Consider the following 20,000-nt stretch of genomic DNA (forward strand, 5'->3'; position numbering starts at 1 on the left):
AATCTGCAGCAACTGTGTGATGCTATCATGTCAATAAGGAGCAAAATCTCTGAGGAATATTTCCAGTAGCTTGTTGAATCTCTGCCATGAAGCATTAAGGAAGTTCTGAAGGCAAAATGGGGTCCAACCTGATACTAGTCAGGTGTACCTAATAAAGTGGCCGGTAAGTGTATGTCGTTCCTTATTTAATTTATTGAAGAAAGTCCATAAAATGATCTATAGTATAAGGAGAATGACAAAAAAGCACATCTCCCTCATCTGCGAGCTGTGTTAAGCGCTGTGGTGATGGTCAGGTTATCTGCTCAGTCTCTGCGGGACGTTTAATGACTGAACGCGCAGCAGAAAAGCCACTTCTCCTCCTCTTTCTGCTGGAAACGGTCCAGATGTCTGAAACCCCCATCCGACTCAGAGCCGCCCCGTTTCCATGGTTACTCAGAAATAAAGACAAAGATGCGACACAGACTCACAACAGAACACCAGCAGCCGTCAGTCATGCGGCATTGTTAAAGGGATAGTTCACAAACAAGGAAACGACTGTCACTATTCACTCATCCTTCTCTTGTTCCAAACCGTATTACTTTATTCTGATGAACACAAAAAGAAGATATTTTGAAAAATGCTGAAAACCTGTAACCATGACTTCCACAGTGTTTGTTTTGCCTACTATAAACGTCAGTGATTATAGATTTTCAGCTTTCTTCAAAATATCTTTTTATTTTAATCTGATGAACACAAAAGAAGATTTAAAAAAAATGCTGGACACCTGAAACTATTAATGTCCATAGCATTTGTTTTCTGTATTATGGAAGTCAATGGTTACAGTTTTTTTTTAGCTTTCTTCCAAAACATCTTACTTTTTCTAATGATCACAAAAAGAAGATATTTTGAAAAATGCTGAAAACCTGTAACCATTCACTTTCATAGCATTTGATTTCCCTACTATGGAAGTCAATGGTTACAGGTTTTTAAACTTTCTTTAAAATATCTCCCGTTTTATCTGATAAACACAAAAAGAAGATAATTAGAACAATGTTGAAAACCTGTAACCATTCACTTTCATAGCATTTGTTTTCCCTACTATGGAAATTAATGGTTACAGGATTTCAACTTCCTTCAAAATATCGTATTTTTTTATCTGATAAACACAAATAGAAGATATTTTGAAAAATGATGAAAACCTGTAACCATTGACTTCCAATGCATTTGTTTTTCCTAATATGGAAGTCAATGGGGCGAAGCAGTGGCGCTGAGCTGACAAGAAAATTAATGAATGAATGGAAGTCGATGGTTACAGGTTTTCAACTTTCTTCAAAATATCTTTTTTTAATCTGATGAACACAAATAAAAAATATTTTGAAAAATGCTGGAAACCTGTAACCATTGACTTCCATCGCATTTGTTTTCCCTACTATGGAAATTAATGGTTACAGGATTTAAACTTTCTTCAAAATATCGTATTTTTTTATCTGATAAACACAAATAGAAGATATTTTGAAAAATGATGAAAACCTGTAACCGTTGACTTCCAATGCATTTGTTTTTCCTAATATGGAAGTCAATGGGGCGAAGCAGTGGCGCTGAGCTGACAAGAAAATGAATGATTGAATGGGAGTGGATGGTTACAGGTTTTCAACTTTCTTCAAAATATCTTTTTTTTTATCTGATGAACACAAATAAAAAATATTTTGAAAAATGCTGGAAACCTGTAACCATTGACTTCCATCGCATTTGTTTTCCCTACTATGAAAGTTAATGGTTACAGGTTTTCAACTTTCTTCAAAATATCTTAATTTTTTTATTTGATGGGCACAAAAATAAGATATTTAGAAAAATGCTGAAAACCTAAAATATCTTCTTGCTGTTCATTCAATCATTTTCTTGTCGGCTTTGTCCCTTTATTAATCCGGGGTCGCCACAGCGGAATGAACCGCCAACTTATCCAGCAAGTTTTTACGCAGCGGATGCCCTTCCAGCCGCAACCCATCTCTGGAAAACATCCACACACACATTCACACACACTCTCATACACTACGGACAATTTAGCCAACCCAATTCACCTGTACCGCATGTCTTTGGACTGTGGGGGAAACCGGAGCACCCGGAGGAAACCCACGCGAAGGCAGGGAGAACATGCAAACTCCACACAGAAACGCCAACTGAGCCGAGGTTCGAACCAGCGACCCAGCGACCTTCTTGCTGTGAGGCCACTGCCTCGCCCCTCCTCTTGAAATTAGTTTATAAATAAACCACACTTATGTGCTACATGCGAGCTACAAAGACAACCGAGAAGAACATTTCTTAGTTCTTTAATAATGAAATAAAAGACTTTTTTTTTTTGCTTCCAAATACTGGATCTGACTTTGTGATTCTGTCAAGAAACTGAATATTCGATGTTTCTCTTGGAACCAAAACCCAGAAACTCACGTCTCTGTGGATCTCTGCGCTTTGGGAAAGTTTTGCGCGGCAGACGGATTTAAAATTAGACTTCAGGATCAGTAATAATTCATATGCATGAGGCTTGTTGAAAAACACGCCTGGCTGTCATTGGGAATTTCGTCTTTATGACAGACGAGTGTTTCTGAAAGGCTTTGTTGAAGACAAGCATTCGGCACTAAACTAAACACTGATGCAGCTCGTTTCACCCATGATCTCCTCCTCAGAATAACTGCTCGTGATGTGAAATAAACCTGATTAAAGATTAAACATTTAAAAGAACGACATATCAACCGGATTATTTTTGACTTCTCAGAATTCTCAAGGAATCTGTTGATGAAAACAATGAATAATTATTGCTCTGATTACTGACGGCGGTTTGTTTAAGGGCATTTCTGTGCTGAATCTACAAGGAATGTGTCGGCAGGAAAAACAAAGAGATCAGTGTTGATTCTGCGTTTGACAGGAGAGATTATGACCCTCAATGAAACTAAAGAAAGTCAGCGATGCGGAGATTATTCCTGAGTTCTTTTCTGGCTCCTTCAAATGCCAGTTCAATCCTCTGGCTTCAGCTCACACACAAACAGAGCTGACACACAACACACTGATGGTTTTTGCTTTTATGCACCAATTTTGGGCAACATCGGGTGAATTTTCTGGATTCTAAGTGGATTTACAGATGCTAAAGAATGAAAATCTGGATATAATCGCTCAATAAAATAAAAAAAATCAGTATGGAAATGACATGCCGCAAAACTCAAACCGCATTGTTTACTCCCTCTCATTTAACGTCGGGTGAATTTAGTGGATTTTAAGAGGATTTAAAAGTGCCATAGAATACAAATCTGGCTATATATGCAGAGCTGAATGATAAGAGTTGAGTATGGAAACCTCAAACTTCCTTGTTCACTTGTCCTCATGTAAATCTCATGAGCGTAAAATCCCACTAAAAACAGGCCAATCAGACAGAAATAAAACCTGTTACATCACAAACAGAATCATTGATATTCATTTTGTTTTTGATTGGCCACAAGTTTTATAGTGAGTTGACAACAATTTCATTTGAATCTGAGCTTGTATTATCCTTATGCTGCGTGTCCACCAAAGCGTTTTGTGCAGCAGAAAATGCTCGCTCCTTCAAATGCCAGTTCAATCCTCTGGCTTCAGCTCACACAAACACTTCAGAAACACAACACAGAGATGGTTTTTGCTTTTATGCATCAATTTTGGGTTACATTGGGTGAATTTAGTGGATTCTAAGTGGATTTAAAGGTGTCATAGAATAAAAATCTGTATATAAATGCAAAGCTTGATGATAGGAGTTCAGTATGGATAAATCAAACACCCTTTGTTTACTTTCTCTCATGTAAATCTCATAAGTGTGAAATCTCATTGTAAAACAGGCCAGTTGGAACAAAACAAACTGTTATGTCACACTCAGGCTCATTAATATGCATGCCGCTTTCGATTGGCCACAAAGTTTTCTAGTGAGACGTCAACAATATCATTTCAATCTGAGCTTGTATTATCCTTAGGCTGCGTGTCGCTGATGGTTATTGTGTTGTAGAACAGGGGTTCTCAACTGGTTTGGCCATGGGACCCAAATTTTTACATGGTCATCAAGCCACGACCCAAATTTTGGGAACTATAATACAGTTTTGGGAATTATACTTCATTTGTATTTATTTGTTAAAATACACAAGTAGTGACAGATAAATAAGACATTCACCAAGACTTACAAATAAACACTATTTTATTGCTGTCATTTAACAAAATGGATCAAATAATAGAAATATTACAAAGTAAAATTGACAAATACTGTTAATAATAAACTGTTAATAAAACATGTTTTCTGGTTTCTAAATGTTGTTTTATTTAGGTTTCATGCTGTCTTCAGAGAGCACCTCACTACATATGACACTGAGGCTTTAAGTCTTATTTGTCGTCAATATATATATATATATATATATATATCCATACTTTACATGTTCGGGTCATACTTGGGCTTCGACATATTTGTTGCTATAATTAAATGAAATTCCAGATGTCAAACAATAGGGTTGTCGCGCACGCATTTCAAAATAAAAGTCTAGTATAAGCAAAATAAGTAAAACATTTAACTTTTGTTGTTGTTTTTTTTACCACACACTCAAAATGACCCACTGAAAATGTTGCCGCGACCCACTTTTGGGTCGCGACCCAGTTGAGAAACACTGTTGTAGAAAATGCTCGCTCCTTCAAATGCCAGTTCAATCCTCTGGCTTCAGCTCAAACACAAACACTACCGATATAAAACACAGAGATGGTTTTTGCTTTTATGCACCAATTTTGGGCAACATCGGGTGAATTTTGTGGATTCTAAGAGGATTTAAAGATGCCATCATTTACTTACAGATGGACTGTGACATGCTTAAAAGGCTACATGTGGTAAAAACGATGGCAAAGAATAGTGTAATCATTGCAATGAATAAATATGTTAAAAGTAGCTTGTCATGACCAGCATGACAAAGCATCTTCAGTTGGTTCACAAACATCGAATTGATAGAACGCACCACAATAGATTCATTGCGCATCCTGGGTGCAACCAATAACTCTTTTGCATTTCAGTTTAACTTTTTTTTAAGCGTGTAGCTTCAATGATACCCAACCCTACATATAAATCATGGCAAAAGTGCATAATAGTCCTTATTTTTGCACATAAGTTAAGCGGTGCATTGACAAATGACGCTTACATCGTTTGGATGCCCTCAAACCCCTTTCCGCTTAGACCCAGGAGCTGATACAGCTTGAAGATGCTTTGAATAAAGGCATCTCTCAAGTGCAAACGTGTAAACTGTAAATTACAGATAATCCGCATCTGTTTAAGAGGGGTTTTGCACGCACATATTGTGTTAGGCCTGACTGGTGGCAAATCAAAAGCAGATCGCAACAAATCAGCCTACCCACAATCCACTTGAAACATTTATCCATTCATGAGTCTCAACACAAAGCACATGAAGGCAAGTTTTAATTCCTAAAAGAAATATTTTTTTAGCCCCGATGAGATGTCAAACCAGCATGTTGATACTAATCGTCTTTAATGACTGCTTCCAGCTAATAATTACCTGTGAGATGTGATTTCTCACTGGAATGTCGTATGACAGGCTCAAGGGACACGATGGACTTTCCTTTGGCACGCTTTATTTGAATAAAAAAAGTATCATATGCAATACCTTGGGTTTGTTTTGAACTTTAAACACTTAATAAAAGTGATATGTTATAATTAGCCACACTGCCCTCAATTAAAAAAAAGCATTTAATTGTACTTTAATTCGACAGTTTGCAGAAAGTCACCATGGCAGCGTCAAACAGAGTAAGTGAATTCCTTTGTTGAATAAGACGTTGGCAGAACCAATAAAACATCTCTGGGGTTTCAGAGTTCACGTTTGGAGTCTGCCCGTGCCTGTCTCCAACAAACCAACACACACACACACACACACACACACACACACACACACACACACACACACACACACACACACACACCAACCCCTAAATCCAACCCTCACAGGAAACAATCTGCAGCTTTATATTTTTAAAATGCTTAATTTTGGATGATTCATGAGCTGTTTCCTTGAGGGGACAAAAACAATCGTCCCCAAATTACTGCAATTGTGGAGACATTTGGATCCCACAACGTGATGAAGACCAGGACCACACACACACACACACACACACCACTGTGCATGTACACACAGGAACATATCAACACATATAATCCACCCAATACCAATACCTAAATGAGGCAACAGTTTTGTGGTCAGTATAATTTTATGCAAAGGAACACTCCCTTTTTATTTGGAAATAGGCTCATTTAGCTCCCTTAGACCCGCTTGATGCCGATTTGTTGCCTATATCTGATTTACTTGCCTGTCTGTTTACACGTTCTTTTATTAGTGACCCATATCTGTTTCAAGTGCTGTCGCTTCACAGCAAGAAGGTAGCTGGGTCGAACCTCAGCTCAGTTGGCGTTTCTGTGTGGAGTTTGCATGTTCTCCCTGCCTTCGCGTGGGTTTCCTCCGGGTGCTCCGGTTTCCCCCACAGTCCAAAGACATGCGGTACAGGTGAATTGTGTAGGCTAAATTGTCCGTAGTGTATGAGTGTGTGTGTGTGAATTTGTGTGTGTGGATGTTTCCCAGACATGGGTTGCAGCTGGAAGGGCATCCGCTGTGTAAAAACTTGCTGGATAAGTTGGCGGTTCATTCCGCTGTGGCGACCCTGGATTAATAAAGGGACTAAGCCGAGAAGAAAATGAATGAATGAATGAATATCTGATTCATGTGTGTACACTTGCCAAACAATTTATGACGTCGGGCATGCGTAAAGGCGGGTTCTGGCACCTGCGCCACACTAGCCACGATGGAAGAAATCGTCTTGCTTTTAGCTCAGCGAAATATGTGAAGTTCCCCCCAACTTTAACATGATTTTGAGGTGGAGGAGGAGGGAAAGGGCCGTCATTGCAGCTTGCGACTGTGGTTTATATATGGTGTCCTCCACCATTCATTGGTATTTGTGGTTATGAGAGATCTCAGGTCTGTTGGGAGCAAATTGTGGCGACTGACCACTTTCCTTCTCCGTGGTTCCTATTGTTTATCGCGTCAGTGTCTCCACACACACTCTTCCTTCTCTGTCGTTAAACCGCGGAGAAGCACCACATTGTTGTAAGTTTAATGACGTACAAAATGGAACGCCTCAATTTGCCTGTTTACATATTAGTTGCATTGTCGACTGGTCGATCTGGTTTATTTCAACATATGACGGAGGCCTAAAAAACATTTCTAAACATTTGAATGCATGTGTTTTATTTAATGTTTACACGGCCATAGAACAGATCTGATCTGTGTCACATATGAGCGAAGAATCTGAATTGGGTCACATTTAACTGGCAGTGTAAACGGGAGCTTTGAGTTTTACAATTTCTGAATCTGTTTAGTCGATCTCCAGGTCTGGCGGGAGCACTTTTAGCTTAGCTTAGCTTAGCATAGCTCATTGAATCAGATTAGACCGTTAGCATCTTGTGGAGTGTTTTTCTTTAAAGAAATTAATATTTTCATTAAGCAAAGATGGTGGCGCAGTGGGTAGCACAATCGCCTCGCAGCAAGAAGGTCGCTGGATCGAGCCTCGGCTGGCTCAGTTGGCGTTTCTGTGTGGAGTTTGCATGTTCTCCCTGTGTTAGCGTGGGTTTCCTCCGGGTGCTCCGGTTTCCCCCACAAGTCCAAAGACATGCGGTACAGGTGAATTGGGTATTATTGTCCGTAGTGTATGAGGGTGAATGAGTGTGTGTGGATGATTGCAGCTGGAAGGGCATCCGCAGCATAAAACATATGCTGGATAAGTTGGCAGTTCATTCTGCTGTGGCGACCCTAGATTAATAAAGGGACTAAGCTGAAGGGACTAATAAAGGGACTAGCCCATCGGTTTGAACTGCAGCAAATCGTATTGAACATGTCTACGTGCCTAAATGCGATTGGCTAATAAGAAATTTGCATTAACGAGCAGTTGGACAGGTGTACCTAATAAAGTGGCCAGAGTGTGTATGTGTGTGTGTGTGTGTATATATATATATATATTAGTGCTGTCAATCAATTAAAAAAAATAACGAATTAATCACACTTTTTTTTAATTAAACGTGATTAATTGCATTTAAAAGACTGAAACTTGTAGTTTTCGCTATTCAAATGTAAAACACAAGACAAAAACTATTTAAATTCAACATCTTGATTGTTTATTAGTATTAGCAGTGTTTGATTAATAATTATATGAATGTAAACTTCAGGATCTCATACAGCTGCAACCTCACCCCCCCATCCCAAATGCACTGCCTGTTTTCTACCTGATGCAAACCAATCGGTGCGCTTCGAATGCATCACACGTCCTAGTCTGCTGTTTATTTCCGTCTCTGGTGCCACATTGTCATTACGAGATGAGCACCAGATAATGGGCTTATAAGGTCAGACACATCAGCAAAAACAGTCAATATATTTTCATCCACATCTGGGCTGCATAATTAGCAGATTAGGCTCCTCGTCGTTATTAATGTGTTTGTAAAGTGAATATATGTCAAATAAAGCACTCCCGGTTTTGGTAACGCTGAGCTCATTTTGAAAACCCATTAAATGCAACATTGAGGGATTCGATCCAGAGCTGGCATTAGTCACCTCAAATCCAGCCGGAGGAAATCAGCTCATCTGATCCTGTGCCTTTGTCTGATGCTGGCGACTGAAAAAACCCACCACCATTACACTGCAGACACACACACACACACACACACACACACACACACACACACACATACATACTTGTACACTGTGTGAAATATCTGTCAATTAACCGTCTCTGTATTTTGTGTTTTGCATTTATTTGTTGTGAATTGCATTATGGGATGTTAATCTCTGCTATGTCTACGTTTGATGTTGAACATTCAACTCTACAGTTTAACAAAGTGACTTTTTTGACATTTTAGTAGTTTGGAATAGTATTATGCAGTGGTTCTCAAACTGTGGTACGTGTACCACTAGTGGTACGTAGGCTTCCTTCTAGTGGTACGCAGAGGAATGAAATATGTCAAGTACATGCTACACACATTTCACAATTTATCAAAAATGATGTATATAATATGCCATATATGACATATAGCCTATATTTCTGAGGTAATCTGCAACGTTTTTTTTAACTGTGAAGAGTTGTAGCTGCTTTACTGGGCCTACTACGCCTCTGTATTTCAATACTGCTCATTTTTGGTGGTACTTAGAGAGACTATTTTTTTTCTGAGGTGGTACTTGATGAAAAAGGTTTGAGAACCACTGGTATAATGGATAAGGAATAATATAAAGAGTAATAAGTACCTGTAAAATGTAGGAGCAGTTTATTACAAGGTTTTTCCAGCATAATATACAACACCAACTCAGACAATATAGCACTTTAAACTATTAAAAATGTTCATGAAGTCACTTTCTTCTCATTTCTTAAGGTTAAAAGTTGTTGAAAGAAAGATCAAGGTGCCAAAATGCCAAAAACATGAATCTTTCCCAGAGATGGGTTGTGGCTGGAAGGGCATCCGCTGCGTAAAAAATGTGCTGGATGAGTTGGCGTGAACTTTTTGAAAAAGTCAGCAAACTTCAAGATGAAAAAACATTGTTTAGGGTTTTTATTTCTGCTGTTGAAATGGTCTTTTTTGTTCTGCAAGTCAACAAGAGAGTTTAAGGGTGCTTTCACACCTGCCTTATTTAGTTCGATTAAATCGCACTAGAGTTCGTTTCCCCTTTTGGTGCGGTTCGTTTGGGCAGGTGTGAATGCACCAATCGTACTCGAGTGCGCACCAAAAGCGGACCAAATAAGCGTACCGAGACCTGCTTGAAGAGGTGGTCTCAGTACGCTTTCAAACGAACCCTGGAGCGGTTCGTTTGTGGTGAAAATATGATCCGTACTAAAACAGGTCCAACCACAAAAAGTACTGCACGTTTTGGACTAATTCAGCTGCCGTAGGCCGATGTGCTGTGCATTATGGGTAATGGAGGAAAATATTTGTTGACAGCGCTTTACCAACAGAGAGAGAGAGAGAGAGAGAGAGAGAGAGAGGGAAAACATTACCTGATGGATTGTTGGTAGTATTTCCGCAAGATGAGCATGTGGCAGTTTAGCTAAATTAATTGACGTCTCCTCCTGAAGTGACGAGCGATGCATTACACTGTTTTCCAGCTGCGGCCGCGCTTCATTTTCGTAATGTATAGTTTGTCTAAAGCAGGGATACAGTCAGCCAGCGCAGTCGTCCCTCCAGAGTAAAAGGTTTTGTTTACCTGCGGGAGTTCACTGGCATTTTCCCGCACATGAATTCTGACCAATCTATAAGCAGTTTAGGAAATATGTTCAACAACATCTGGCCAATGAGAGATGTGGATTTTGTCAGATGACTGCATTTTGGTTCGTTTCTATGGTTCGGACCAAAGCCAGCAGCGTGGTGTGAAAACGACCCAAAGACGGCAGAAAATGCAACAATGTATCATTTATTACCTTTGGTGCGGACCAAATGAAGCGAACTACAGATGTGAAAGCACCCTAAATGCTGCTTTAGATTTCTGATGTACTGTCCAGTAAAGACGAGGCAAAGATCCTCCGGCTCCGCCAGCCATTAACAATTTATAGCAAACACGCAACGTGATATCTGATGTTACTCTGTGCAGACAAACACAACGCATGACAAACAAGTACAATACAGCCTTTTACTTTTTATCCATGTGCCCATTTGTTTGAGCAAAAATATACACTATCATCAATTTTTTAGCATGTTTTAGCACACATGTAAATGCCAGCCTTGAAAAATAAGCAAAACCCCTTCTCAGTTGTTTCTGTAGTCATGTATTTTACAGTACAGTATTGTAAGCTGCACAATTAAGCGAAAAAAGATCGCAATCTCGATTCGACCCCCTAGACCACAGGTGTCAAACTCAATTCCTGGAGGGCCGCAGCTCTGCACAGTTTAGTTCCAACCCTAATTAAACACACCTGATCAAACTAATTGAGTCCTTCAGGCTTGTTTGAAACCTACAGGTAAGTGTGTTGGAGCAGGGTTGGAACTAAACTGTGCAGGGCTTCGGCCCTCCAGGAATTGAGTTTGACACCTCTGCCCTAGACGATCTTAATCCAGCATTTCTACGATTCTGCCAATTATATTTTCAAGTTCAGGAGGGAAGCAAAGGCGGCAGCGCGAGTCTTCTCATTTTTACCGTTTTTATGTTGTTAAATTGAAAAAAACAAGGACTGTGTGTGTTTATATCACCCCAATATGACCGTCTATACACTATATATACACACATGTCTGTCCAAATAGCTTGAAAAGTAGATTTTTCACCATAGGTGCCCTTTAAAACTACAGGGATAGTTCATGTAAAAATAAACACACTATTTATTCTATTCAGACTATTTACCAAGCCCTAACCCTAACCTCAACCTTTGTGAGTTTGTTTCTTTCTTCTATTGAACTCACAATACAGTAACCTGTAACCATTGACTTCCATTACAGGCTTTCAGCTTCCTTCAAAATATCTTCTCTCGTGTTCAACAGAAGAAAGAAACTCAAACAAGTAAAGGGTGAGCAAATAAAAAAGTCAATTTTGAGTGAACTGTCCATTTAATATTATTAGATTTCAGCATTTCTTCCACTGAAAGCACTGCGGTCTCTGCTGAATGAGCTTAGCTGTATAATTAGGCTGTTCTCATTGTGTTTAACCAGATCATCTGGTTACTGTAATCTGGTTAACAGTGTGCTGAGCTCATGGGTTCAGGGTGTGGACCTCCACGATATGAGCAGACATTAAATATAGACACAGCTCGCCAACAGCATCTAAATCCACCCCATGTGCCTTCGGGAACTACTTTAATGATATTAAACTACATTTATATGTTACTCGTTTCCTATGATGATAATATTCTACTCTAAATATCTACATTCATTTGTGTTCATGTGTAAGAAAGCAAACCCTTTATCTTTTTAAATTAGAAGTAATTCCTCATTAAAGCATGATTAGCTTTATTCCCTTCTGCTGACTGGTTAAAATGTACTTTAATTAGATGAACTATGTTTATATGTCACTTTTATAGCTTGACAATGCTACTGTATACTGTCATAACATACTATAGTATGACCTACTGTAAATATCTACGTTATTTTGTGTTCATACATGTATATAGGAATGCAAACAGCTTTCTAATTAGAAATATCTTCTTATTAAAGCATGATTGCCTTTATCCCCTTCTGCTGACTGGTTAAAATTTGATTTAATTAGATTAACTGTTTATATGTCACTTATATAGTATGATATTACTACTATATACTATTCCAGCGAGCATTTTTTGTTTTTAAAAGATGTCTAATAGACGTCTAAACATAGTCATCTTGGCTGTCAGTGAAAATCTAATAGATGTCTAAGAACAGGCCAAAACTAGTCTATTCATCAAATAAACTTAAATGAATGACTACACTTATAAAGTTTGTCTTATCTGTCTATTTGACCACTAGTCTAGTTTCGGGCTATTCTTAGATGTCCATTCGTTTTAACTGACAGCTCAAGTTTAACCTTGTTTTAGCCAAGCTGTCTATTAGACGTCTATTAAACACAGAATTGTTTGCTGGGATCATACCATACTATATCTACTGTACATATATACATTATTTCGTGTTCATATGTAGATATAAGAGTTTGAACACCTTTTTAAGTAGAAATAATACCTCAAAAAGCATAATTAGCTTTATTCCTTGCTGCTGATTGGAATCAGATGGACTATAGGATTTATACATCACTTGTATATATATATATATATATATATATATATATATATATATATATATATATATATATATATATATATATATATAAAATGTTACTCTAGTGTAAATATCTTTTTGTGTTTGTATGTGTATATAAGAATGCAAACACCTTTCTAATTAGATATATCTCCAAATAAAAGCATGATTATCTTTATTCCCAGCTGCTGACTGGTTAAAATCTACTTTATTTAGATGAACTATTGTATATAAAATGTTACTCTACTTTAAATACCTTCGTTTGTATATAAGGATATAAGGATGCAAACACCTTTCTAATTAGAAATATCTCCTCATAAAAGCATGATTAGCTTTATTCCCTGCTGCTGATTGGTTACATTCTACTTTAATTACATGAACATAGGATTTATGTCACTTGTATAGTGCATAAAATGTTAATCTATTGTAATTATCTACGTTTGTTTGTTTTTGTATATAGATATTAGAATGCAAACACCTTTCTAATTAGAAACATCTCTTCACAAAAGCATGATAAGCTTTATTTTTCAGCTGCTGATTGGATAAAATGTTCTTTAATTAGATGAACTTCATTATATTTATGTGACTAATATAGTACTGCAAATATATATGTTCTTTTGTGTTTGTATATAATGCATTTACTGTATTGTAAATATAAGAATGTAAACCCTTTTCTAATTAGTCATAATTCCACCTTTATTCCCAGCTGCGGATTGGTCAAAATCTACTTCATTTAGATGAACTATAAGATTAGTAAGTCACTTGTTTAGTATATATATATACACATACTGCTACTCTACTGTAAATATCCATGTTCTTTTGTGTTTTATGTAGATATAAGGATGCAAACACCTTTCTAATTAGAAATATCTCTATATAAAAGCATGATTAGCTTCATTACCTGCTGCTGATTAGGTATATTGCACTTTAATTAGATGAACTATAGGATTAATACTTCACTTGTATAGTACATATACTGTTACTCTACTGTAAATATCTTTGTTCTTTTGTGTTGGTTTGTATATATAAGAATGCAAAGACCTTTCTAATTACAAATATCTCCTAATAAAGCATTATTACCTTTATTCCCAGCTGCAGATTGGTTAAAATGTACTTTATTTAGATGAACTATTGTATATATACACATAAAATGTTACTCGACTGTAAATATCTATGTTCTTTTGTGTTTGTTTGGGTATATAAGAATGCAAACACCTTTCTAATTAGAAACATCTCTTCACAAAAGCATGATAAGCTTTATTTTTCAGCTGCTGATTGGATAAAATGTTCTTTAATTAGATGAACTTCATTATATTTATGCGACTAATATAGTACTGTAAATATATATGTTCTTTTGTGTTCGTATATAATGCATTTACTGTATTGTATATATAAGAATGTAAACCCTTTTCTAATAAGTCATAATTCCACCTTTATTCGCCTCTGCTGACTGGTTAAGATCTACTTAACTATAAGTTTAGTAAGTCACTTGTTTAGTATATATACACATACTGCTACTCTACTGTAAATATCCATGTTCTTTTTTGTTTGTATGTAGATTTAAGGATGCAAACACCTTTCTAATTAGAAATATCTCTATATAAAAGCCTGATTAGCTTCATTACCTGCTGCTGATTAGGGATATTGCACTTTAATTAGATGAACTATAGGATTTATAAGTCACTTGTATAGTATATACACACATAATGTTGCTCTACTGTAAATATCTATGTTTTCTTCATGTCTGTATGTAGATATAAGAATGCAAAGACCTTTCTAATTACAAATATCTCCTAATAAAAGCATTATTACCTTTATTCCCAGCTGCAGATTGGTTAAAATGTACTTTATTTAGATGAACTATTGTATATATACACATAAAATGTTACTCGACTGTAAATATCTATGTTCTTTAGTGTTTGTTTGGGTATATAAGAATGCAAACACCTTTCTAATTAGAAACATCTCTTCACAACAGCATGATAAGCTTTATTTTTCAGCTGCTGATTGGATAAAATTTTCTTTAATTAGATGAACTTCATTATATTTATGCGACTAATATAGTACTGTAAATATATATGTTCTTTTGTGTTCGTATATAATGCATTTACTGTATTGTAAATATAAGAATGTAAACCCTTTTCTAATAAGTCATAATTCCACCTTTATTCGCCTCTGCTGACTGGTTAAGATCTACTTAACTATAAGTTTAGTAAGTCACTTGTTTAGTATATATACACATACTGCTACTCTACTGTAAACATCCATGTTCTTTTTTGTTTGTATGTAGATTTAAGGATGCAAACACCTTTCTAATTAGAAATATCTCTATATAAAAGCCTGATTAGCTTCATTACCTGCTGCTGATTAGGGATATTGCACTTTAATTAGATGAACTATAGGATTTATAAGTCACTTGTATAGTATATATACACATAATGTTGCTCTACTGTAAATATCTATGTTTTCTTCATGTCTGTATGTAGATATAAGAATGCAAACACCTTTCTAATTAGAAATATCTCCTAATAAAGCATTATTACCTTTATTCCCAGCTGCAGATTGGTTAAAATGTACTTTATTTAGATGAACTATTGTATATATACACATAAAATGTTACTCGACTGTAAATATCTATGTTCTTTAGTGTTTGTTTGGGTATATAAGAATGCAAACACCTTTCTAATAAGAAACGTCTGTTCACGAAAGCATGATAAGCTTTATTTTTCAGCTGCTGATTGGATAAAATGTTCTTTAATTAGATGAACTTCATTATATTTATGCGACTAATATAGTATTGCAAATATATATGTTCTTTTGTGTTTGTATATAATGCATTTACTGTATTGTAAATATAAGAATGTAAACCCTTTTCTAATAAGTCATAATTCCACCTTTATTCCCCTCTGCTGATTGGTTAAAATCTACTTAATATAGATGAACTATAAGATTAGTAAGTCACTTGTTTAGTATATATACACATACTGCTACTCTACTGTAAATATCTATGTTCTTTTGTGTTTGTATGTAGGTATAAGAATGCAAACACCGTTCTAATTAGAAATATCTCCTAATAAAAGCATTATTTCCTTTATTCCCAGCTGCAGATTGGTTAAAATGTACTTTATTTAGATGAATTATTATTTATATACATATATTTTGTGTTGGCATGTAGATATAAGAATGCAAACACGTTTCTGAGAAACATATCTTCATAAAAGCATGGTTAGCTTTATTCCCTGCTGCTGGTTTGTGTAAATCTACTTTAATTAGATGAACATTTTATTTATGTGACTAATATAGTACTGTGAATATCTTTTGTGTTCATATAATGCATGTACTGTACTGTATAGGAAAGTAAACCCTTTTCTAATTAGTCAAAATTCCACCTTTATTCTCTGTTGCTGATTGCTTAAAATCTACTTTAGTATGCACTACCTTATTTACATGTCACTAAAATAATGTGATACTCCTCTGTATCTATGTTCTTTTGTGTTCGTATGTCTATATAATAACCCATGTAGGCTGCTGTATATAAAATAATGCAAAACACTTTTCTAATTAGACATAATTCATCATAAAAGCATGATTAACTTACCTTTATTCCCTGCTGCTGGGTGGTTAAAATCAGCTTGGACTCGTCCAGGAGCAGAACCTCGCAGTAAAACTCCTCCTGCACTGAACAGAAGCAGCTCATCTTTATATTTTGGATGCTGAAATATCCTACAGAAAGCTCTGGATGCTACGGTCCATCATGTCCTCCTTTGTTATTTGCTGTCCTCCTCATTCTTCGTGCACCTGATGTGTTTTAGCACCATCCAAACGTCCCATTTAAACTCATATGATGAAATAAAGTCTGTTTGGAAGGCTCGTCGCGGGTCTGAAAGTGGTCCCTGAAGATTAATGGCAGTTTTGGGACAGTAAATGACTTTGTGGTGAGGGTCGGGATGGGCTGATTTCAGAGTCCCGTCAAAATGTGCCCAAACCCCGAGCGGCTTTCACTGGGATTCACGCTGTGTGTTGCCAAGCAGCCCGTGTTCATATGAGTGACTCCTCCCACACACACACACACACACACACACACACACAGAGAGAGAGAGAGAGAGAGAGAGAGAGAGAGAGAGAGAGAGACGCGCAAAGTGTGTCAACACCAAGACTTTCCTGCCACCTGTTGGAAATGTAGCGCAGCTGTTTAGCAGCGTTTTAATTCATTTATTCTTTAATTAGTGAATTTAATTTGTACTTTAACATGTTAATAATTAAAATCAACATGTTCTTATTCGCTGTTAAAATTGATTTTTCATCGTTTGTAAATTAAGAGTAGCCTACATTATCGTTACCTGAAAGCTGTTAGCATAGCATTAGCGCACAGGCGAGCTAATAGTTTATAAACTCCATATATAAATATTCATCAAAATAACAATTTATATTTATTTCAACTTAATTTGGATACGCAATGCTAAAGTGAAATTATGTTAAATACCAGGCTATGATAAACTATTCAATAAAAAGTTCACCTAAAATTAAATATTTACTCACTAATACTCTCCATCAAGTTAATACAAACATTTTTGAGTTTCTTTTTTCTGTTGAAAGAAGACGTTTTGAAGAATGTTGGAAACCTGTAACTATTGTCTTCCATAGTATTTGTTTTTTCAATGGTTAGAGTCTTTCAGCTTTCTAGAAAATAATCATTTGTGTTCATCAGGAGAAAGAAAGTCATAAAGGTTTGAAACAAGTTAGTTAAAGGGAAAGTAAATGATGACAGTTTTCATTTTTTGGGGTGAATCTGTTTAATATTTAAATGCAATGATTAAACAGGCTGCATTAAACATTAGAAATATTATATAAATATTGTACAAAATTTAAAGTAATTTAAATATATACTAATAAAAACTTAAAAAAATATTTTAAATATAAAATAATTAAATAAAATGGTATTTATTAAAACAGGGTTTTATTGATTTTTTCAGCATTAAGATTAAACAATATTATTAATAATATTCCAAAGTAAATAATAATATTACTTTAAATATAGAAACAATAATATTTAAATATGCCATCACGCAGTGCAAGATTTTAAAATCTTCCTACGTTTATTGAAGACAGTATTGGCGAATGACTAATAATAATAATAATACAAATGATAATAATAATAATAACATTGAAATATATACCAATAAACGCATAATTGAAACATGGAATAATATAATAACATATTTTTATGAAAACATGGTGTTATTGATTTTACACTGTTTTGCACACTTTTTTGTAAAAAAAAAATTAGCAACAGTCTTCTATCTGAATGATTTACAAAATTGTTATATTGTATTCTGAATGCCATCAGGCAGTGCAAAATTACAAAATATTTCTCCCTTTATTGAGAGCAGTATTGGCGGATGATTAATTAATTATTTGCTAAATTATTATATTATTATTAAATATATAATACTTATTAAACAAATAACAATATTTAGCATACATATCAAACAATAACATTCATAATATTAATTAATTAATAATAATATTACATTAAATATAAAAACAGTAATATTTTAATATGCCATCAGGCAGTGCAAGCTTTACAAATCTTTCTCCCTTTATTTAGGACAGTAATGGAGGATTATAAATAATAATAAAGCGGAAGGATAATAATAATAATAATAATAATAATAATAATAATAATAATAATAATAATAATTATTATTATTATTATTATTATTATTATTTAAAATAAATAATGGCGGTTCTTTCCGTTGTCGCGACTCTTAATAAAAGCACTAAACCAAAAAGAAAATAAATAAATGAATAAATAATATCTTAATAATAAAATATCAATATTCAATTAATCAATTATTGCACTTTATTTTCAGAGTGAACACGGCATGGTTACTGAGGAGATTAAATCAGTTCACTTGCCTTCCTCTAGGTGTCGTCTTGAGCACACAGCACACTGCGCATGCTCAAATCCTGACTCCACTAACAACATGGCGAAGCGTCGCGGGGACTGGAGCTGCTGAGCAGAAAATCACTCACACAAAAGAAGAAAAAGTTTCAAACAAACAAATGATTTAATCAGCACGCAGACGAATATCTGTTTACATGGCTCCAACAACATGAGATCGCGGGATTTATCTTGGTCTGGGCGATAAACTCTGTTGTTTAGTGGAAGAGAGGCGAATGTTTGTGCAGGTAAGACTTTAAATAGCTTTAGTATTGTTTACACAAACGAGTTCATCGACAGAGATACACATCGGTTATTACAGAGTATCTCCTCATAATGCTTTTGTTGAGTTTGTGAGATGTTGTGCTGTTAAAACAAGCAGTGTTTTCGAAAAGCGAGTGTCTGTACGTGGTTTTGTGGAGTCGGTAGCACAGATATTGTGAACATTGGGGTAAAGTTGGTTTTATATTCACACATTCGTTCATTTTTTTTTAACAAAGTGACAACTTGTGATATGTTTCCTATATTGTTTATCATGTTACTTTGAATATTCGGTCTGAAATACCATGTAATAGCTGAAATTAGCACTATTTAATTGACTGTGAAGATTGTTTTACTCTGAAAGTCCATGACTGCTAACTTAATATGATTTCACCATACAGAATTTGCAAATAATACTTCGATAAAAAGGATATTGCTTTCCAGGACCTGTTAAGAAAGCTTCTATTTTGTCTCCTCATGATAGGAAAAATATGTATGATATTTGAAAAATATTTCTTTCATATCCTGTTAATCCTAAATGTAAAGAAGTGCACTTTAAAATTATGAATCACATTTATCCTGCAAATAAATTTCTAATGTTAAAGTTCAATATTGATGACTTAAATGCATGCCAGTTTTGTAATATAGATGTAGAAACAACTGAACACTTGTTTTTTTCCTACGTAATGAGGTACAAAGATTTCATTTCAGAAACATGTTATTTGCAAATTCTAAATGGTGAAATTGTATTAGCGCCCAATGAATATCCAAGTACAACATTGTTCACGGTCAAATAAATGGTGCTAATGTTGTTTTCAAGTAATTTTTACATGTGATTTCATATTCAAATTAGCATAGTAGATAATATAGATAACGTTGAATTAAGGAATGTGCTAATATTAAATCAACTTTACCTCAATCTAGATTAACATTATAATATCATCACAATGCAAGTACACTCTTCCCACAAAAAAACACATCATATTTTATTCTTAAGAATATTTTATTTAATTATAGTCATTT

At 35.3% G+C, this 20,000-nt stretch overlaps 3 protein-coding genes across 6 annotated transcripts in view; 1 reads left to right on the forward strand and 2 right to left on the reverse strand.

The window, feature by feature from the left end:
• epb41l4a (erythrocyte membrane protein band 4.1 like 4A) overlaps positions 1-16,830 on the reverse strand; it is an 81,567-nt gene extending 64,737 nt beyond the window's left edge. For 2 of the 4 annotated variants that reach the window (XR_012385788.1, XM_021479106.2), the window contains exon 1: positions 16,371-16,788. Coding sequence is in view for 2 of the 4 variants with exons in the window: in XM_021479106.2 (XP_021334781.1) it covers positions 16,371-16,469 (99 nt within the window). In the remaining 2 variants the exon portion in view is untranslated. Of the gene's footprint in view, positions 1-13,104; positions 13,117-16,370 lie in introns of those variants that run through there. The other 2 variants (NM_131223.2, XM_068223722.1) reach the window with 2 other exon arrangements.
• Positions 1-20,000, reverse strand: part of LOC141376283 (uncharacterized) — a 778,518-nt gene that overhangs the window by 484,897 nt on the left and 273,621 nt on the right. The window lies entirely within an intron of this gene.
• apc (APC regulator of WNT signaling pathway) overlaps positions 18,765-20,000 on the forward strand; it is a 65,938-nt gene continuing 64,702 nt past the window's right edge. Inside the window, exon 1 of the mRNA XM_017357938.4 lies at positions 18,765-18,964. The gene's annotated coding sequence lies outside the window, so the exon portion shown is untranslated. The remainder of the gene's footprint in view (positions 18,965-20,000) is intronic.

This window comes from Danio rerio, chromosome 10 (assembly GCF_049306965.1).
Source record: "Danio rerio strain Tuebingen ecotype United States chromosome 10, GRCz12tu, whole genome shotgun sequence".
NCBI classification, from domain to species: Eukaryota; Metazoa; Chordata; class Actinopteri; order Cypriniformes; family Danionidae; genus Danio; species Danio rerio.